The sequence below is a fragment of the Lycium ferocissimum genome, chromosome 2 (assembly GCF_029784015.1).
Source record: "Lycium ferocissimum isolate CSIRO_LF1 chromosome 2, AGI_CSIRO_Lferr_CH_V1, whole genome shotgun sequence".
In the NCBI taxonomy this organism is placed as follows: domain Eukaryota; kingdom Viridiplantae; phylum Streptophyta; class Magnoliopsida; order Solanales; family Solanaceae; genus Lycium; species Lycium ferocissimum.
In genome coordinates this window covers 37193416-37216306 of record NC_081343.1, presented here as the reverse complement: position 1 = coordinate 37216306, position 22891 = coordinate 37193416, and the positions used below count along the sequence as shown (strand labels likewise).

The following is a 22891-nucleotide window of genomic DNA, read 5'->3' as shown; positions in this document are numbered from 1 at the left end:
CAAGGACTTGCCATTAAAGTTTAATTTATGAATGTAAAAATTCAAGTATTTCTAGAAGATTAAAGATTAAATTAGAGGAAAAGATTTCAGGTAGAAATAATTTTAATATTGTAATATTAAAAAAATAGTATTTATCTATTTAAGGAAGATTTTTGTGCTTACATGAGAAGCGGATAAGTTTACTAATTTTCTAAATAAGAGTTAAACGAAATAATTGAAGACCCTACATTTTAAACCCTTTTAGAAATGTTCACACAATCATAAAGTGTAAGTGCATTCTCTAATGCGATTTTGACGTGTAATCCATACTCTTTTAATCTTTTTTTTTTTTTTCGTTTTGCTTTTCCTCATTCTTTTTACTTGTGGGAGTTGAATTAGCTTCACATAAAGTAGAGAAAACTATACAAGCTAAGCTATGAGTCTGAAGCAATATTGAGGAAGTCAAAATGGCTCAACATATATATAGGCTGAAGAACATGTATGCAGCAGAGACATGGGTTCGAGTGACTAACCATATGAGAGAAGGAAAAAAAAAAGTTCAACAGGACATAATTGGTTGAATAAATGATTGTCAAAACGAAATTATCAAAATGCGGTTCAGATACTATATAAAGAATCTCATCACCCAATCAAACACCTCAAGATTAATGGGGTGAAGTATGGCTGCTTATCGGGCGGATCGGGTGGATAAATTACGCTTAACGGTTAGGCTTATCGGTTATCGGTTTTTAAATGTACTAATCCTCTAACCAACCGTTAAGATATTGGTTGGTTCGGTATCGGGTTAGCAATTATCGGACGGTTATCGGGTGGTGTGTCAGCTAAATGTAAGAGAGAATGAAAATTTTGAAGTTAACTTTGCTTCTCAGGTTGAAAACGTTCTGGATCTCTATCTTAAAGTTTTCTTGATGACTTTAGTGTTGGGATATATACTATTAATCATGTGTTTGGATATAGTATTTATTATAGAACAATTATTTATTCATTGTTTAATAAAGAATTAAATAGATCATGTACTAGTATGTATGTCCTTTACTTATATAATAGATGATTTAGTGTATAGAGTTTAGCTTATACACGGAAGATTAAATCGTCGGTTCTTATAAGTATAAAATTTATATTCACAATCTAAGATGGAAATTGGACAAAGCCATCGGTATGATTGTGGCCCAAGATTAATATAATGTATCTTCATTATGGGAACGGTATAGTTAGTCTTCTTGTGCTAGTACATTTTGTATGTATTGAACGGATCGAAAAGTAGATTTAAGTGTTTTTGTCTTGAATATATAAAGCAAATTCTACAGTTCCATTAAATGTACTTATACTCTTAATCTTGATATAATTATTATGATCGATGTGATTTGTTCATTATTTTTGATTTATTAAAAGATGCGAACTCGGTGCGGGTATATGTATTCCTGGTAAATTGGATAATGGCAAATTACATTTGTAAAATAATAATTAGTTGATAGAATCCATGTCTCGACTTTGAGTTTAATAATACCCCTTTATGGATGCTTATAAGTCTCATGTGAAAACCCTGCAGGTGAATTTTGTATCCGTCACATGATGTAAGTTAAGCAGAAATATAAAGGATTCAATTAGTCAATGAATTAAATTGTCAGTAATTTAATTTAATTGATTGGTATATGTAATCTTAACATGGGGAGTTAAATAAGATTTAATGAAAGATTTCGAAATTGAACCAAGGAGTGCAGTTACGATTTTTTAGTGGAATAATTCGTAATTTATTATGGTAGGATTAATTCAGATATTTCGAATTAATTCCATAATAGGAAACCTCTTTAATTAAATTCTGTGGCCCTACATTTGTTGCACGAATAATAAAGAATTAAATTGAATATTATTTTTGGTGGAAAATAAAGGCAAGTAGGTTTTGGAAAAGGGTGAAAACTAGTAGTTTGAGCATAAATACCGAAAAATCGAACCGAAACTTCAACAAAGGCAACCGAACCGAACTAGTTTGGTTTGGTGTTTGGTAATCACCGTAAAAACCGAAACCGAAATAGCTAAACCGAAAGTTTGATAAACGAACCGAAAAATCGAACGCACACCGAAATTTAATACATTACCCAAAAAAATTAAAATAGTCCAGGCCCATTAAGTTTAAAGCAAAAAAAAAAACAATTGTAATAAGTCCTCTTTTGCATTTGTATCCCTAATTTTCCACTTCAATTGAGAATATCAAATATCCTTAACAAAGAAAGGTAATTAGGATGTCTCTTTAGGATTACTATATGTCCTTTATGTGTTTTCTTAATTATTCTTACGGTATGAATATAACACCTAGTAATCTTATATCATGATTATAGTTTTCTGTTCTTGTGTATCCTGTTTGTTTGATTTTGATTTCAATTTATCGATTTTATGTTTTATTGCTTTTGAGAATATGAATTAGTGTCAATGGAATCGTCTTTAATATTATATAAAAAAAATCTAATTGAAAAACCGAAAGCAACCGAAGGCCGAGACTTTAAAAACCGAAACCGAAAGAACCGAACTGAACTAGTTTGGTTCGGTGTTCGGTGTCCACCTTCAAAAAATCGAACCCGAAATAGCCAAACCGAAGTTTGATAAAACCGAACCGAAGAACCGAAAAACCGAACGCCCACCCCTAGTGAAAATCCTAAAACCTGTAGTTATAATAGAGGGGTCTTATTCCATAAGGAGGCAAGGGTTTTAGAAGTTTCTTCAACTTTTCCATGAAATTCGCCCACACGATTTCGGTAAATTCGGTATTAGGAGTTACACAATGTACATCGCGAAGGCGACGAACACGTGGATAGCTTTTTGCTCGTGCTTGAAGGTTCGATTTGCGGCCCGCCTTTTCACGCTCTCCAAGAGATAAGTATCGATTTTATGTTTGATTAAAATCTTTGATTATGTGTTGCCTATATTACGTACGCAAAGTTCGATCACATTGTTGCTTATTTTGCATATCGCCTGAATTCCATCATTTAGAAGCTAAAATTTTAATAGATTCACCAGTATTAACAAGGAATAATGATCATTTAACTTCCGCCTATGAATTCACCTTCCTTCAGAAAAGAAAAATATACAAATGACCATGAATAAGATACACATAAACTTGTTTCACGTATTTAAATCTGCAAAATTGCATAATAGAGACAGCAAACTCAGCGGCATCTCAAACACAAATTTAAATACTTAATTTATAGTCTTGTCTTGCCATTTCAATACTGAATCTGAATGGGCCTTTAGCCCTTAGCTTTAAGATTTAAAATAGATACTTTATATACTTGGGGTGAAAATGTAACTATGATAATTCTTAACGGGTTAACGGTTTACCCAATAAAAAAATTGAGTAATTCGCCCCCGCATCGATAAATCGTTAACTATAAAATTTTAATCCGTTCACCAACCGTTTATCCGATAACCTTATACTAATAAGCCAATAAGCCATTTTTTTGGTTGGGTTATTGATTGTGGTTCAATTTTGAACGGTCCTAAGGTGAAGTAACTCACGTCCAGTTATTAATTTTTGGATAAAAAAACTCTTACACAAGCAACAAATGACAAGTGTATGTTTTGACATAACTGTCGTATAGTAATCTGTTTTTTTTTGGGGGGTTAGAGGTGTACCTAGCTAGCTCCCTCCGACACGGGGAGCAAGTAAAATCCAAGTTCAATAATGTTTAAGCAAGTGTTCCTGTCCCAATTTATGTGATGGAATTGTCTGAATATAAAATTTAAAAATAAAAGAAATACTTTGGAAATTGTGGTTTAAACAAGTCATTGATAGTTATATTATCTCACTAAGTGCAATAATGAGAAATTTAAAATTAAATTGAATATTAAATATGAGTGTCAAATATGACCCTAAAGTTGATGGCCCTCCGGCCCTCTCAACTTACCCAAAATTTCATGGGCTGAGCTCAAGATAATTTTGTGTTGGCTGATTTTAACTCAACCCAACATAACCCATTTTAAAGTGATCTCCAATTTAGCTCAATACTAACCCAATTCTAGATAATTTTTTCAGATTTACTTTAATTTGGTTTAATATTGCTTGAGATTTACTTTATTTTTTTTTATGTATTCACTTTTCTTGTATCGTGCATCTTATAAGTTTTGGACTGTGTTTGATATGAAGGAACATATTTTCTCGAAAATATTTTTCCACGAAAAATGGTTTTCCCGAAAATGTTTTCCTAGAAAATAGACCCTTCAAAGGAACTGGGTCAAGTTGGGCGGGTCATGACCTAGCCATTTTTAACCCATTTCAGCCCAAATAGATTTTGGGTCAATCTCAGTCCAACTCATTTATTAACTTACTCCATTTTAACTTGCCCACTCTCAGCCCAACACGCCCATTTAACACTCCTACTAAGTAGCGCGTCATTTGCATGATTGTCCTTATTCGAGGGTGGTCTTTAATTTTTGCCCTTCACTAAAATTTCTTGATTTCGGGTTTGAACCCTCGCTCAGTCAAATTTTTTTTTTTTTTTAAAAAAAAAAAAATCTCAAAATAGAGTTTGGATTCGCAAGGTAAAGTGTTGGCGGCAAAACTCTACCTTCAGACAGAGTTTCAAACTGTGCCTTAAATAGAGTTTGACTGCAAACTCTAGCTTGACTGCAAACTCTAGCTTAAGGCAGAGTTTTGCCTTCAGGCATAAGACAAAACTCTACCTTAAGCTAGAGGTTGCATTAAGGCAATTTTTTTTTTTTACTCAGTTGGAATTTTGCAAAACTCTGTCTTAAGGCCTAACTTTTGCCCGAATAGGCTTAACTTTGCTATGAAACTCTGTTTTGCGATTTTTTTTTCTTGCAGGGTTCGAACCCCAAACCTCATGGTATTAGGTGGACAAAAATTAAAAACCAGTGCATGTGAAGGGCAATCCACACAAAAGAATGCTAAATATCATCCATTTTTAGCGGATTAAAAGAAAAGAATATTAAATAAATGGGACGGAGGGAGTATTTCTTTCACAATTTGAAGAAAGAATACGAAAAAGCTGGAAAAGCAGAGAGTACTAAATCCAAATTGAATAGGAGTGCTAATGACCAAACAGTAGCTCACTAGTCAACCAGATGTACTCAAAGGATCAATGGAGTATTTGTATGTGGTACTATGACAATTCTCTTGGGGTATGACAATTCTCTTGGGACCATATAGCCAATGCCTTTAATAATAGGGAAGCTTTTCATCCGACTGTTGACAGGACCTTAAAGATGAGAGTTTTGTATCAACTGCATTAAGTGTCCGACATTTTAAAACATTATCGCTTACAATTTGCAAGAATTGCTTGGGACCTTACAAATAATAAATAATTGTTGCTCCTCCACCTTAACTGCAAACAATAAATAGACTAGTACTTATTGGTAAAACTGTGTTCAGAACCGTACGAAACAGAAACCAGAAACTGGAAAAAAAAACCAGAAACTGCGTAAAGTTGGAAAAAATCGCAGAAACAAAGAAATATCCGAGACCACAGGATTCACAGTGTGTCCTTAAGGAATTTAATCCCCTCACTGTACCCGAGGTTATGGATTACTTTCTCCCAGGATAAAACGGATATACCTGTCGCAGGAGTAGCGGTACCTCAAACGCCTACGACTTCGACGAACTCAAATCAGGCAACGAACCACACAGAGAGACTCGATAGTTTTATTTCAAAAAAGAAGAATGCAGAATTTGCAATGCAGAAAAAAAAATTCAGTAGTCGAAAAATGAGGCATTGCCTCAGTTTATATAGCCGCGAAAAAAACCTGTTTAAAACAGGTTTGGTGATTGTTCGGAAAGGCCTTGCCTTTTCCGAAAAAAATAAGAAAGTTGGGATTTATTTTTATTCTGCGAAATTAATAATAATTTTGGCCGAAATAATAAAAAAATATCAGAAAATAAAAATTAAATTTACATAAATTTGGTTTAAAAAGATTATCAATCAATCAGATCATTTGACCAAATTCAAATCCAAAGCCGAGAGACCATGACGACGCAAGGGGAGTCCCTCTTCTCAACCCTTTAAGAGCTAGAAGAAGTGTTTTCTAATATAAGGACATAACTTTCCCTTTCTACCACCAATGTGGTACAAAGTTCCTTTTCAAAGGAACTTTGCTTTAAACTTCATTTTCCTTCCATTGTCTTTTTTCCCTCCATTTCTCTTCACACCAACTTAGCTAATTTTAATCATTAATTAGCTTTAACAATGATCACATGAATGGGGAATGGCTAGATGATGAAAAACATGCATGACAAAAAACTGTGTGATTCGTAAGCAAGGATTAATCGCATCTGGATAAGTAGATTTCTCTTTGAACTTTTCATAGTGAACATATGTCGGATATACCCAGTCAATCGGTAGATTTGATATGTTTGAACCATCGAGCTTTGATGTATAACTACACAACCACATGTCACACAACTAACCCTTTAACCGTCTTTAGTTCTCATTGTTTTGTTCGTTTCAGCCATGAATACTGCTCGGTTCATAAGTGCGTAGAAGCTGCCTTCTGACGAATTCTCTTGAAGCGAAGTTTACACTTCACACTTACATAGGTGATTCCTAAATGTGTCATCGTAGATACACTATTTGATATACCCCGTATCAAACTTAGAAACCATTAAAAATCCTTAATGCTTTATCCTGGTACTGAACATTGTCTCATCACGAGAATGGACCAAAAAGTTATTGGTGACAATGTTGAACCGTCATCAATGACTTTGTTTGATCTCTTTGAACCTAGATCTTGGAATCTCCAGTAGTCTAGGTAGAGTTACCACCACGATGACTTGTCCTCGGCCATAGTCCCATTCCCCTCGATGATCTTTCAATCACCTCTCTAGTTAGGCCTTTAGTTAGTGGATCCGACACATTATCTCTTGACTTAACATAGTCAATTGTGATAATTCCACCAGAGAGTAGTTGTCTAATGGTATTATGTCTTCGTCGTATGTGACGAGACTTTTCGTTATACATAACGCTCCCGGCCCTTCCTATTGCCGCTTGGCTATCGCAATGTATGCATATAGGAGCCAGCAGTTTGGGCCAAAATGGAATGTCTTCTAAGAAATTCCGGAGCCATTCAGCTTCTTCACCGGCTTTGTCTAAAGCTATGAACTCAGACTCCATTGTAGAGCGGGCGATACATGTCTGTTTGGATGACTTCCAAGACACTGCTCCTCCACCTATGGTAAAAACGTATCCACTTGAGGATTTAGTTTCAGTTGAATCGGTGATCCAATTTGCATCACTGTATCCTTCAATAACTGCAGGATACCTGTTGTAATGCAAAGCAAAGTTTTGAGTATGTTTCAAATACCCCAAAACTCGTTTCATTGCCAGCCAATGATTTTGATTGGGATTACTAGTGTAGCGACTTAGTTTACCTATTGCACATGCAATATCGAATTGTCGCGTACAGTTCATGATATACATCAATCTTCCCAACACTCTGGCATAATCCAATTGAGAATGACTTTCACCTTTATTCTTAGAAAGAGCAAGGTTCATATCAATTGGTGTCTTTGCAACTTTAAAATCCAAATACTTGAACTTTTCAAGTACCTTTTCAATATAATGAGATTGAGACAATGCTAGACCTTGAGGAGTCTTATGGATTTTAATTCCCAAAATTAAATTGGCAACTCCTAAGTCTTTCATATCAAACTTACTAGCAATGCGCTTAGTAGCATTTATGTTAGCAATGTCATTACTCATTATCAAGATATCATCCACGTACAAACAAACAATGACGACGTCGTTACGAGTGTTCTTAATGTAGACACATTTATCACACTCATTTATCTTGAATCCATTTGTGATGTCGTATGGTCAAATTTTGCATACATCTTTGTTTGGGTGCTTGTTTTAGTCCGTAAAGAGACTTAACAAGTCGACACACCTTCTTCTCTTTCCCGGGAACTACAAACCCTTCAGGTTATCCCATGTAAATTTCTTCCTCCAATTCTCCATTTAAGAAGGCTGTTTTCACATCCATTTGATGGATTTCAAGACCGTATACGGCGGCTAACGCTAATAACACCCGAATAGATGTAATCCTTGTTACCGACTAGTATGTATCAAAGTAATCAAGACATTCTCATTGTCTAAACCCTTTAACAACTAGTCTTGCCTTATATTTATCAATACTGCCATCAGCTCTCATTTTTCGTCTGAAAATCCATATGGAACCTAAAGGTTTATTCCCTGGAGGAAGATCAACCAATTCCCAAGTATGGTTGTTCAATATGGATTCTATCTCACTATTGATTGCCTCTTTCCAAAATTGAGCTTCCAATGAAGACACAGCTTCGTTGAAAGTTCGAGGCTTATTTTCCAACAAAAATGTTAGAAATTCTGGTCCAAAGGAAGTAGACGTCCTTTGGCGTTTGCTGCGTCTTGGATTTTCCTCATCAGGAACATTTTCCTTTGTTTCTTCCCGAGGTCGTTTAGCTTCTTTGCTAGACGACTCACATTCCTTTTTACACGGATATATGTTTTCAAAGAAGTCAGTATTATCTGATTCAATTACCGTATTCACCTGAATTTCGGAATTTTCTGATTTGTGAACCAGAAATCGATATGCATTACTATTTGTGGCATAACCTATGAAACACACAATCAACGGTTTAGGTCCTATTTTTACCCTTTTGGGTTTAGGAACTTGCACCTTGTCCAAACACCCCCACACTTTGAAGTATTCCAAATTGGGCTTCCTTCCTTTCCACTTTTCGTATGGAATAGATTGTGTTTTGCTATGGGGTACTCGATTGAGTATTCGGCTAGTCATCGGGATAGCTTCCCACAAGTTCTGGGGTAAACCAGAACTTATTAACAGGGCATTCATCATCTCTTTTAGTGTTCTATTTTTCTTTTCCGCAATTCTGTTGGATTGTGGCGAGTAAGGGGCAATTGTTTGATGAATAATGCCATATTCCAAACATATTTGTTCAAAAGGAGATTCATATTCACAGCCCCTATCATTCCTTATTATTTTAATCTTTTTGTTAAGTTGAGTCTCAACTTCAGTTTTGTATTGCCTGAATGCTTCAATTGCTTCATCTTTACTATTAAGTAAATAAACGTAGCAATATCGCGTACTATCGTCAATAAAAGTTATGAAATACTTCTTTCCCTTTGCGAGATGGATTGACTTCTTGTCACAAATATCTGTATGGATTAAGTCTAAAGGACTTGAATTCCTTTCAACTGACTTATAAGGATGGTTAACATAGTTAGATTCAACACAGATTTGACATTTTGATTGATTGCATTCAAACTTAGGCAATACTTCCAAACTAATCATTTTACACAAGGTCCTATAATTGACATATCCTAAACGTGAATACCATAAATCATTTGACTCAAGCAAGTAAGACGAAGCAGAAACTTTATTATTATCAATGACCATTATATTCAGTTTGAAAAGGCCCTCTGTGAGGTAACCTTTTCCTATGCACATCTCGTTCTTACTTATTACAACCTTGTCAGAAACATAAACGCACTTAAAATCGTTCTTCACTAGAAGTGGGGTAGATACTAAATTTTTCCTAATTTCGGGAACATGACAAATGTTGGAGAGTCACCACCTTGCAGAGGTCATCTTAAATGCTTAGTATCTTTCCATAACCTTCAATCTTGGCCATTGCAAAATTTCCATATATGGTCTCGTCGGGCCGGCGGGGGTATGAAGCAAAGGCTTCTCTCTAACAGCACAAATGTGGCGAGCGGCGCCGCAGTCAATCCACCACCCTTCCGATTTCCCACTAGGTTGCACTCGAACAACATAGCGCACAAGTCATCAACTTCCTCGTTTGTTTCAACCATATTAGCTCGACCCTTCTTCTTATCCTTTTGAGCACGGCGTACCGTACTTTGTGTCCGATTTTCCTACAATTGTGGCAGTTTCCCTTGAATTTCTTCTTGTTAGGATAGTTCCTTGGTCCCGATGCCTTTTTCCTCTTTTTCATATTCGTTAGGGCAGTTTCAACAATATGTGCTCCCCCTATGGTTGATCTCCCATTAGCCTTCTTCTCCGCTGCCTTGTTATCTTCCTCGATTCTCAACTGGACGATGAGATCTTCCAATGTCATCTCCTTTCGCTTGTGTTTCAAGTAATTTTTGAAGTCCTTCCATGAAGGAGGAAACTTCTCTATCACTGCCGCAACTTGAAACTCGTCACTAATAACCAAACCTACAACAAACAATATGTAAGTAATGACACCCTTAATACTTTTGACAGAAGTATTAATTAGACTTATACCTTCAGCGAGGAGATCGTGGATGATAACATGTAATTCTTGAACTTGAGTAACAACAGACTTGCCATCTACCATTTTATAGTCCAGGTACTTGACAGCGATAAACTTCTTTAATCCAAAGATCTTCAGCTTTTATATTTCTTTTTCCAACGCATCCGCAGTTCTTTTGATGTTCCCACATTACTATAGACGCTGTAAAGATCATCCTCCAGTCCGCTAAGAATATAATTCTTGCATAAAAAATCTGAGTGCTTCCAAGCCTCAGTTACAACAAAACGTTCATTCTCAGGTGTTGATTCTGGCAGAACCGGAACGACCTCCTTAATAAACTTTTGAAGGCTTAAAGTAGTTAAATAAGAACATCTTTTGTTGCCATTGTTTGAAATCAATCCGGTGAATTTTCCGGGCTTCTCTACCGGGAGCGGTCTTTGGTGCGGTACCCTTTGGAGGACGCAGCATTGCTCGTAGAACCAACCGCGGGGGTTGGTGTGGCAGTAGCAGTAGCATTCAAATTTGGAGTTAGGTCTCCCATTTCTGTCGCAAATGAAACAACAGAAAGCTTTAATAAACGGTGAAGTTTTTAAATCTTCGAACCGTATTAGTGTTGACAGCAACAAATATTATACACAACGGTGAAGATTTTATTTCTTCAAACCGAATCAAGTTTACACAAACAGAATTAAAAAAAACTTCAAATCGAATGCAGGAAATTGTATGTTGTATACTTGATGAAGTTTTTATATCTTCAAATCAAGTACCCAAATGAGTAGAAAGTTATGAAAATTTTAATCTCAACCGGAGTAGAAAATCCGAAAATTTTAGTCTCCAAACAACATACAAGTTCGTTATATCCAAACAACAAACATACAAATTTCTTTTTATTTCTGGAAAGCACTGTTATTTCTTAAAGAAAAACACTTTTTTTTTCCTTTTCTTTCTGATAACGTTCTGTAATATCCAAACAAAAACAGATGAACACAGAAATAATTCGTAAATTCTTTAAGCTTGTTGGTAAGCGTGTTCGGACCGTAGGAAACGAGAAACCGTAAAAGCGAAAAAAAAAAAAAGCGCATAAAGTTGGAAAAAATCGCGAGAAACAAAGAAATATCCGAGACCACGAATTCTCGTGTGTCATTAAGGAATTTAATCCCCTCCGTACCCGAGGTTATGGATTACTTCCTCCCCGGATAAAATGGATATACTGTCGCGGGGAGTAAGCGGCACCTCAAATGCCTACGACTTCGACGAACTCAAATCAGGCAACGAACCACACAGAGAGACTCGATAGTTTTATTTCAGAAAAGAAGAATGCAGAATTTTCAATGCAGAAAAAAATTTCAGTAGTCGAAAAATGAGGCATTGCCTCAGTTTATATAGCCGCGAAAAAAACCTGTTCAAACAGGTTTGGTGATTGTTCGGAAAGGCCTTGCCTTTTCCCAAGAAAATAAGAACGTTGGGATTTATTTTTATTCCGCGAAATTAATAATAATTTTGGCGGAAATAATAAAAAAATATCACAAAATGAAAATTGAATTTAAATAAATTTGGTCTAAAAAGATTATCAATCAATCAGATCATTTGACCAAATCCAAATCCAAAGCCAAAGCCGAGCCGAGCGTCGATGACGGCACGAGGGGAGTCCCTCTTCTCAACCCTTTAAGAGCTAGAAGAAGTGTTTTCTAATATAAGCACATAACCTTTCTACTGATGTGGTACAAAGCTCTTTTGAAAGAAGCTTTCTTTGCTTTAAACTTTATTTTCCTTCCATTGTCTTTTTTCCCTCCATTTCTCATTCATACCAACTTACATTTAACTTTAATCATTAACTAGCTTTAACAGTACTACCAACAAGGGCAAGGGCTTTCCATTCTTCGAAATTAAAATTATATGGTGTATACAAGTGAAATATATATATATATAGCATCTTGGAAACTCTTTAACATATTTTCTGACTTCACCACTGAACAAGACGTGTGTATGTTGGGATGCATAGTCTTTCAATGTTGAATCATATGTCTTACATTTGAGCTTAAGAATTGAGATTTTTTTTGTAAAGAGTACTTCTCCCTCTAGTGAATCATACGTCACTCGAATCTAAATTAGTTGTGCAAGTGAATTTTAATATAAATTGAATGGTTAATAAAAGATCCTAGTACCTACTTGGCTGATAGCTTCCAAATGACATTACATCAATGGTTGCTGTCACTTATCAGCTCATCAACATTAAAATATCAACGCTATTGGATAGTATGTAATTTGAATATCCACCACATAAATAGCGGTGGATGATCCTAGCAGTCACAATAGGAACGACGTCACGCAAGTAATTTGTAAAAGCTATTTCGACCTGCTGCGCACGTTTCAGCTAATGAACCAGAGGAAATTGGATTTGTGGAATGCAAGGGTAGCCTGTTACATCTGCGTTTTAATTTATTTATCTTATTTTGACTTGATACGGAGTTTAAGAAAGTAAATAAGATTTTTGAACTTTATGATCTTAAACTAATGTTACATAGAATGTATCAAACGGTCTATTAATCGTGTAGTCTTAAACATGTCGAAAAGTTGTAATTAAAGAGTCGTCAAAATAGAAAAGAGACATTCTTTTTCCAACAAATTAAAAAGAAAAGTAAGAAAAGAAAATTAAATTGGAAGGAGTAATAAATTCAGATTGGGCTGGGCAACAATGGCAGATATTTAGGGATTTGACCTATAGGAGTGTGTGGTACATGCAAAGTTGTCGTAAGGGGGAGATTCAATGTTGTTATTTTACAAAGCTCATTTGAAGTTCTCTGATTCGATATCGGACAATAGTTTTGAGTTAAACTCAAACGAGAAAGTGTTTTTTTGGGCATATAGTTAATCTTCATATATGGAGTATTTTTCAATTGCGACGTGCATTTGGAATATAACCAAAAATAGGCACACTATCACTAATTATCTAGGTCTTTTTACCAATGAGAGTTACCCAACTCAAAATTGATCAAGAGCCACCCAACTTAAAATTGATCAAGGGCCAAGACGATATATAGGTCCTAGAATGAGAGACGGTGTTGCTTGGACTATTCAAAATATTGCCGTATTCATGTCGCATCCTCCAAAAATGCTCTACTGTTGAAGAGTTGGAAGAACACAAATGAAAGATTGATAGGTATCTATAGAAAAATGATTTCCTTTATATTAAATACAGAATATTCGAAGCGAAATATAAGAGGCTATTAGGGAAGCATGAGAAAAACAAACCTGGCTTTGCAACTTTGTTCTGTTTGTATTTCTTGTTTCATTTTCATTTCCAGTAAAGGTTTGGTCTCTCTCGATAGGCGTCAAGCCGTCAACAAAGAATTACTACTACACTGTAGTCTTTCCCAAAAACCACCTTACTTAATCTGCTTTCATTTCCTTTTGTTTTCTATTATAAGATAAATGTGAGTTCAACTTAACCAGAACCAAAAGAGTGTTTACTAACTTCGTAACCCAAAAGCGGCATAATTGTTTGACATGTCGAGGGCTTGGGCGTGCTCTAACTCCTTAATAAGTAATCTGTCGGAACGTTCTGCGCTTATATGTGCTGTCACGGGCGGCATCACAAATTATTACTTCCTCCGTCTCAAAAAGATTGTTATAACTTCGCGAGCACACAAATTTTAAGAAATAGAGGATAACACTTTTTGAAATGTGATGCTAAAAATGTTCTTTAGATATTTGTGTAGGTACGTTAATCATCTCATAAAGTTAAATTGTTTCTAAATATAGAAAGGGGACAATCTTTTTGGGACAGACTAAAAAATAAAGGAAGAGAATCTTTTTGGGACAGAGAGAGTACTTTTCTCTGACCCAATTTATGTGGAGTTCCGAGTACAAGGGTTAAAGCACTTAGTTTTGACTATGAATCCAGATATAAAATTTACATATTTAAAAATTACATGAAAAGTACTACAAGTCAACATAGTTTGATTCCCCAAATCGTAACATTCCACATAAAATGGGATGGAGAAAGTACTAAAATTACTTTCTCCGTTTGCTATTGTAAAAATCACTTGTAGATCAATGCCACATGTAGCATAAAATAATTAATGGTTGAGATTCATTTCAACTCATATGTTTAACAAAAGAATTAAAAATACAAAATATACTAAATGAAGCTGTTAACTATAACCCACTTTTCTTACCATTTTACAAAAATTACTTTCTTACGTTTACAACTGGAAATTACAGCAAAATATACAACATATTATCCATTTTTTAAACTGCAAAATAAAGCAAAGTGCATCATAATAATTTTCGAAAGAAAAAAAACTAGGTTGGCCGGAATATGTTTCCTGACTTTTTTGACCCGCCAAACCTCTCTCCTCTTGGAAACAGTTACAGTTTTGAGAAACGAGGTTTTATTCTCCTCTTTTCTTTTAAAGTTAGTTAATGGTTTGGTATATTCATTATAAAGTTTGATAATTTGATATTTGTTTAATCTCGTATTATATATTTTTATACTTCATCGGAAAAGCTCCAAACAAGATCAGATTTCACTGAGATTTTAAAAAAATATATGATCACGTTAATTCGTTGCTTGAATTATTGTTCAGAAATCAAGACGATGAGACGGTTTCGCAAAGTCTAATCTTAATTATATAAAATCAAATAACCAAAAATTTAAATTTGTATAAATTTCATAAAATTACCGTCCAAATTGTACTAATGACAACCCTATAGTAGAGTTGGATTAGTAAAAAATAAAGTAGCGTTGCATACTTTTTCTATGGTGCAATTCATTATTTTTTCTTTCTCTAAATGAGGTATATTTAAATTGATTGAGGATAATATCATTGTTAAGAAATTTGACAATATTCGACAATAACGATTCCAAAGTATAAAAGTGGTGTATTTTGCTGCGAGCTGAAAACGTAAGAAAGTATTTTTTTTTTTTTTTTTTTAATGGTAAGAAAAGTGGGTTATAGTTAACAGCTTCCGTTAGTATATTTTGCTATTTTTAATTCTTTTGTTAAGCATATGAGTTGAATGGAAATTAACCATTAATTATTTTATGTTACACGTGGCATTAATCTATAAGACCATTGAACATTATTTGACACAATTGTACTTTACCAATTTTTTCCTCCGAACATAGAAGTAATACAAAGTGCAATTCTCCTTTTATCAAAATGGTTAAAAAGCACATGTTTCAAGTGCTGGTGAATAGTGAATATACACACACTCGAGCCATTTACGGCTATATATAAGCTAACATCTTCCCTGTCCTTCTACAGAAGAGTAGGAAAAGATGAGGGCAAGAAACTTTTTCTTATTTGGCAGCAGCCACTTTATTTCTACAACATTATTAGCAGCTCAATTATTACTCTTCTTCTTTGTCTCAAACTCCTCATTCTTCCATGCAACTGCCGTAGAAATCATAATAGGAGATGTCCCTCCCATTGCTCCTTCTTATCCTCCTTCTAATGGTGATGATGATCCACTATGCCCTCCCCCTCCCCCTCCTCCAGAGCCAATATGCCCCTCCCCCTCCCCTACACCCCCACCCCTACCCCCACCCCCACCCCCACCTCCAATAGTTCATTCTCCTCCCAAAAGTAACCCACCCCCACCTCCAATAGTTCCTTTTCCTCCCAAAAAAAACCCACCCCCACCTCCAATAGTTCCTTCTCCTCCCAAAAAAAACCCACCCCCACCCCCACCCTCACCTCCAAAGGTTCCTCCTCCTCCTAAACAGACACCATCCCCATCCCCTCTGCTAGCATCAGCCATAAGTGTCATTCAAAGATTCGGGAAGACAATAACTAGTGACCCCTATAACATAACAAAAACATGGGTAGGCAATGACATTTGCAAAAACAAAACCTCGTACAAAGGTTTCATTTGCGACAAAAAAAAAGTTGTTGCCATCAATTTCAATGGTTGCAGATTAGGTGGCAAAAAGCTGTCCTTAAAAAATCTCATTGAAAAAATCAAGACTTTAGTCATCATCCATGTCAACTCCAACTTTTTTACTGGTGATATACCTTCTGATATATCACCCCTTAAGCTCCCTAAACTTTTCGAACTCGATTTGAGTAACAACAATTATGTTGGTTCTTTCCCAAAACCTGTTCTTGGTGCTACAAATTTAACTTATTTGGATCTCAGGTTCAACTATATAAAAGGTCCAGTTGACCCTCAAGTATTCACACTAGACCTTGATGTGCTTTTTCTCAACAACAATGGCTTTTCTGGTGAAATACCAAAAAATTTTGGCTATACTGTTGCCCATTTTCTCACGTTAGCCAACAATAAATTCACTGGTGAAATCCCAAAAAGCATTGGCAAATCCTGTGAAACACTCCTTGAGGTTTTGTTCTTGAATAATCAACTTTCTGGTTGTTTGCCTGTTGAGATAGGGTTGTTACAACTAGCAACTGTATTTGATGCTAGTAAGAATAAACTAACCGGTCCGATACCGCACTCTTTCGGGTGCTTAAAGGACATGGAACTGTTAAACCTGTCTTACAATAAGTTGTATGGTGAAGTGCCTGAAACATTGTGCAAGCTCAAGAACTTGGAGAAACTCACATTGAAATACAATTATTTCACACAAGTTGGACCGGAATGTCGAAAGCTGATAACTGAGAAGGTTCTTGATATTAGCATGAATTGCATTATTGATGCTGAGAACCAGAGAAATCCTGATGAATGTGAAGCTTTCTTCTTGAAGAAGAATAAATGCGAGGACATGAATTCAATTAGAAACTATGTACCTTGTAAAATTCCTAAGTTCTCGTCTACGCAGAATTCTAAACGTGGTGCAAAGGCTCGCTCAACTACTTATGCTGCCATTAAAAAACCTCACCTCTGATTTATCCACCACGTTATTTATTCTGTAGTATAATTTTTAGACTTGTAATAGTAATGTATGTAGATTGGAGCAGCAAGTACTCCAATTTACAACACTGTTGAGTTATATTTACTTGTTTTATGTATTGAATTTGTAAGTACCGACTACTGAGTATAAGGTTTGGTCTTTTGGAGCAAGCTGTCGCCTTAATTAGATTAAAGGGAAAAGGATCAAAAATACCACTCTACTATGGGAAAAGGGCTAAAAATTACAAGTGATGAGTTCATTAGTGTTTTGAAACTAATGGACATTTTCTTATAAAAATGGCAAACGTCGGTATTTGGCAAGATCTTTAGGACTATCTGCTCTTTATCCATAATTTCCTTTTTTACAAACAAGCATAACGATAGGAAAAAGGAAGTGGAAGTAGTCTTATACATAAAGATATGAACTCCTTAATTAAGATCAAAATGGAAATTTCCAAAAATCAGATTCGAGCATTAGACTTGTTCTACTTGGATAGAGGCATCATAAGTAAATGAATAAAAATGACGATACTCATTCCATCTAGACATGTTCTCAGAAGGCAATAAAGTTAATGCATTAAAAAAAATTAATGCTTCAGTTTAGCAGCCATACTGTGGCTTCAACTTCTATCTACTTCCAAGTCTATGACTTTTCAAAGCTCGATGGTAGGCCTTCACATTCCTAATCCGGTAGGGTCGGACAGTTTTCTTTGGCCCAGCTTGGCGAATTGCATCCCCACAATGACATTCTTTGTTTGTGCGCCCAGTGTGCTAAATGAGGAAATGAGTGGAGACTTTGTAAGTACTAGCTACGCCTACCAGTTAGTAAATCATCACTAATACTAAGCCACAGAATTAAATTCATACAAGTAACCCACGCAAACTCAACTCTCAGCACAGTTATATAAATATAACACAATGTAAGATTTCATAAAGCCCATTTGATAAAAGATAGTACTCACTGTATACAATTTGCCGCAGGAAACGTGCACAGACTTTCACAGAACTAGTTGCCTTTTCATTTAAAGGAGAATTCATTAAGCAAGGCCCAAAACAGAGTTATTTAATTTTTGCACCTGTCCCCTGTACCCTGGACCCTCCTTCCCCTAGCATAATAAATCCAAAATTTCACACATCATTAAATTACGAAATTCACCTTATAAAACAATACATTGATCCATTAGTTGCTGGTGTCAAGTTATATATGGTTGTGACAGAAGTTGTAGCAGTTGGGATTCATTCTTCCTATGACAAAATGTCCCAACATGTCCTTCGACTTCACCAGATTCTCTTTACATAAGAACTCATCACTTGTAATTCTGTCCACTTTTTGATTAAAATCATGCACAAAAACATGTGTTTTCGGGTTGCCACTCTTCTTGCTCCGTGCTAATACTCCAGCAGTAAATATAGCAGACATTCGACCAGGTGCCTCGGGCCAGTACCCCCTTGGTCCATCAACTAAAATAACATCCCAATTAACTTCATATAATTGATTTGGAAGGTCATTAATCCCAAGTTTACACTCCGAAAACAACAAATTCTGCACTGGCCTACACTCATTCTTCCCTTGTTCCTTAACTGCTGTGATCATCTCTTTCATTTCGCTTAACTTGGTTGTATACTGCACGTCGTAAGCTTCAATTTCCGGGTATTTCTCCTCGATGTAAGCAGCGTAATATCTATTTTCATCGATGAATACTGTTCTTCCATTGTGATTTAAGGCTTTCCAGAGAAGGGTCTCGGGTGTAAGTCCGAAAACAAGGAGATTACAAGGTTGTTGACATTGTCGGAGAACATCAGCAATTTGTTTGATATCTGTATACGACATACGTTCAGTGTTGTTGGAATTTGAAGCGTAATGCGTAAGGGCTCTTATAACTGATTTTGGCAGTTGAGGATTTGTTGCACCAGTTATGGTAGAGATTGCAGCTACAGAAGTAGTTGTGATGGATTCTCTGGTGTAAATGAGAGTGAGGAGAAAGGCAAGAGTGAAGAATGAAATAAAAGCAAGAACAAATAAATAACGATTGGAGGTGCCTTGTTTTTGGATATAAGGATGTAGGAGTATGAGTTTTGTGTTACTACCAATGTTGTTTTTCATCTTTGTGTCCTAGGATGATGAAAAGGATGGTGTTTTTCTTTTAGCTTGGCTGTTTTGGGTGTTGTAAAGGTTGATTCAGAAATGACTGCAAAGTAGAATGGGCTTATGAGAGGGGAGGGGACTGAGTTTTAAAGAAACATAGACAAGATGATTTGGCAAATGCAGGGTGCATGATAGTATTATAGTTTAGGTGAGCCTTCAGCTTCACATCTAATGATCTACTAGTATATGTATGATTAAAAAAAAAAAAAAAAAAAAAATGGAACTGCACTTGTACACTTAAACATGGTAAATTTCATGTAATATCGTTGGACTTTACCAGTAGTAAAATTTAAAACAAATATCTTTATTACATTAAAATAACTGAATTATGTATGAATATTTTTTCTTCTTTTTTGTTTCATGTAAATGTTTTAAATCGTCCTTTTATTTTATATGGATAGTCGATATTCTTACGAGGTGAATGCTCTTTATTTTCTGTATGTATTTTCTAATCAAGATATTTAACCTTTGGATGATTTGCATTTTATAAGCAATTCACACAGTAGAGCACTACTTATGGGTTCATTTGAATCCACTAACTTTTTGACTCAAATGCTTTAGAGTATGTATTAAAAATTCACGAATTAAGTAATTAATTACGAACCTAGTAAATTAAATGAGTTGTGTGGTAGAATTTCTATCTCGAATTCTTAAAGTTTAAATCTTGAATCTGATTCCGCATATAATTCAGTTACTTTGATATATATAGCCGATAAAGTTAAGTTACTTTGATGTAACAAAAAATAATTCTTTCATTTTAATTTTATAATATACAAAGTTCAGTGATCATACACAATTTTTTTTTTTAAATGAAACAATAATATTTGAGATCTACTAACTTAAAATGTTAAATTCATATGTGGATTGCAATTAAAGCAAACTGCAAGCTATGTTTATAATAGGAGGAAGAAATTAGACTCGCCCCAATATTGAATAGAGCACACGTAAAGCAAGCTCTTAATGGCAGATAGAATTTCACTTGTTTCCTATTTGACCATAAAGGCTACTACAATATGATTTTCTACTCAAGTTTCCTTTGGTTTTCTTATTTAATCCATTAAAATAGAAAGAAATAAAAAATGGTATCATATTGGAAGAAAAAAAAAAAAAAGGTGGTTGGAAGATAGAGAGAGGTGGTGAGGACAGAAGGGAGAAAGGTATTTGGTAACTAATTTACAAGCAGGATGTCGTTTTGCCTTGTGAATTCCATCTTCAATTCTCACGTTACTTCTATTAAAAATAAACTCAAGTTTTACCTTTAAGGGGAAGAATCAACTGCCTAGTGTCTAGTGATTCCAGTTGAGCCAAATGAATGTAAACACTTATCTTGTATTTTATAAATTAAATTATTTTTTGGTTCCATGTATAGAACCCGCATTGGCCGACTAACCTGGATTTATGTTGTGTAAGGTCTATTATTAAAAGGGAAATGCTCCCTACTAAAAACTGTTTTCATACTCAGGACTTTAACCCGATATTTCTGATTAAAGGAGAAGGAATTTTATCTATCCCACCACAATTCTTGAGGATTAAAGTAGTTGATAACATTCACTCCCTCTTGTCAAATATTAGTCCTTTTAACAAATTAAATTTGCTTTAAAATATTCAATGTGTTTGGAAAAATAAGGCATTTATCACTTTGAGACATCTAAAAGAAGAAAAATGATAATTTAGACGAATACTTTTACCATTAAGGTTACTAATATTTCTATGAAAATGTTTACAAAGACCTTAAAATACAAATAATATGGATCGGAAGTAGTAATAGTTTGGAAAAAGACATTCCAATACGTAGCAACTACACTTATAAGGCATCAAACTTTTGGACACTCGCAGTTAACAAACTGGAAACAACCATTTCCACAGGAATCATTAACATTAAAATCTTCCTTATGCGTTAGTATTTGGAAGGTTTTATTTCAGTGTCTGTTACATATTAGGCCAAATACATAGCCAGCCCCTTCAACTTGTCCAAATTTTCCATTTTGACACCTCCACTAACACTAGTACCTATGAACACTCTTCACTCCAATAAAAGTGTGTCTATTAAGCACCTCATACTATAAATGCAAATAAGTTCAGTACCCTGAACTACACGCACACTGACATGGTGAAATTGACCAATTAAAATAAGCCACCTGGCTTTTGAATCTAAAAAAGATTTCAAGAAAACAAAAGAAAAAATAGAAAAGAGAAGTAAAGATCAATAGTCCACTGCTACCGCCGATCTTCCATAACCAATTGCAATTTTAACCCCCCGTCCACTATTTAGGATGCCTCTTCGCCCCCCTCCCACGGCATCCCCTTTCCAGATGCTCCCCTCTCCTCCAATGATTTGAATTTTAGATTTCGCACTAATTTTCATCACCGGCAAACACGTCAGCGTTAATTATATTAATATTATTGCGAATGTACTGATTTTATTCTTCTATTTTGTTTGTTAGATCTAAAAATTACATATCCAAATAAAACTTCAACTTCAAATCATCATGATTTCAAATGATGTCCAAACGAAGTAGGCCCTCTGTATTTTTGTAATTACTTGACGGAGTAACATTTTCTTTCTTGGACATAAAGCATGATATAAAGGGGTATGCTTGTCCACTTCAAAACGTGCTCTAGAACCAAAAAAACAAAATTTAGTACATACTAAAAAGTTGTGGGGTTCTGAATTCTGATATTAAATTCTAATGGTCCAAACCTTTACAAGCCCCCATTGTCTTGTTATTTTCCCTTCAAAGTCTGCCTATATGTGGGCTCGTGCTTTTCGTCACGTTTAATTTTTGAGATTTTTATACCGTCTATCACATTTATAGAGCCATTTGTTACAAGCAGTAATAATTACAAGGGAAAGAAAATAACTACATTCTATTGAAAATCAATATGACTCTAAGGTAGTTCTCCTCTCATCTATGTAAAATAGAAAAAACTAGCACTCAGCTCTCTTTGGTCAAAAAACACTTCAGTAGAGGATCATAAAAAAAATAATGGACTAAAGGTGGCGTGACACGTGCCACCAATACAAGAACAACAAATTTATTTGTTTTTTTTTTGTCTTTTTCTGTATTTTATTTTAAAAATCTCAAAAAAGTCTCTAGATATAGTTATTAATAAATATTATTTTTAAATAATTAGTACTTTATTTATGAATAACAATACCAGAAGTCTCTATTCGCGATTAGTTTACAGTAGAAATGTGATATCTTTTTTTTTTTTTTTGTCTAATCAAATCATGTTTTTTCCAAAAGGAATAGTGATGTATTCTACGAAATTGTGGGTTTCTTTATTAACTCTTATTTGTGGTGTACTATTTCGTGGATCTAGGTACATGTTCTTTCAAAAGGAAAGAACAAACTTAGGATGGCCAATTTTGAATTGGATCTTGACTAATAAATACTTCTTCCGTTTCAATTTATGTGAATCCATTTGACTAGACACGACATTTAAGAAAGAGTGAAGACTTTTGAAACTTTTGGTTCAAAATAAGTCTTGAATATTTGTGTGGCTGTAAATCACTTCATAAAGTGAATTTGTTTCCAAATTGGGAAAGAGGTCATTCATTTTGGCACGAATTAAAAAGGAAATAGGTTCACATAAATTGAAACAGAGGGAGTATGAGTTATGGAGGTGGAATTTTTAGCATAAGATAA

General features: G+C 34.9%; 2 protein-coding genes across 2 annotated transcripts; one reads left to right on the top strand and one right to left on the bottom strand.

Annotated features, from left to right (window-relative positions):
- The first annotated feature begins 15499 nt into the window (after positions 1–15499).
- On the top strand, positions 15500–17266 carry LOC132036132 (uncharacterized protein At4g06744-like). The gene is made up of 2 exons (XM_059426375.1): positions 15500–15807; positions 15940–17266. The coding sequence occupies exons 1-2, from the start codon at positions 15525–15527 to the stop codon at positions 17088–17090; spliced, it is 1434 nt and encodes a 477-aa protein (XP_059282358.1). The 5' UTR covers positions 15500–15524; the 3' UTR covers positions 17091–17266.
- A 750-nt stretch (positions 17267–18016) lies between these two features.
- Positions 18017–19350, bottom strand: LOC132036122 (protein IRX15-LIKE-like). Its single transcript, XM_059426364.1, has one exon. It carries the CDS (start codon positions 19197–19199, stop codon positions 18294–18296), a length of 906 nt encoding a protein of 301 aa, XP_059282347.1. The 5' UTR covers positions 19200–19350; the 3' UTR covers positions 18017–18293.
- Positions 19351–22891: the final 3541 nt, after the last annotated feature.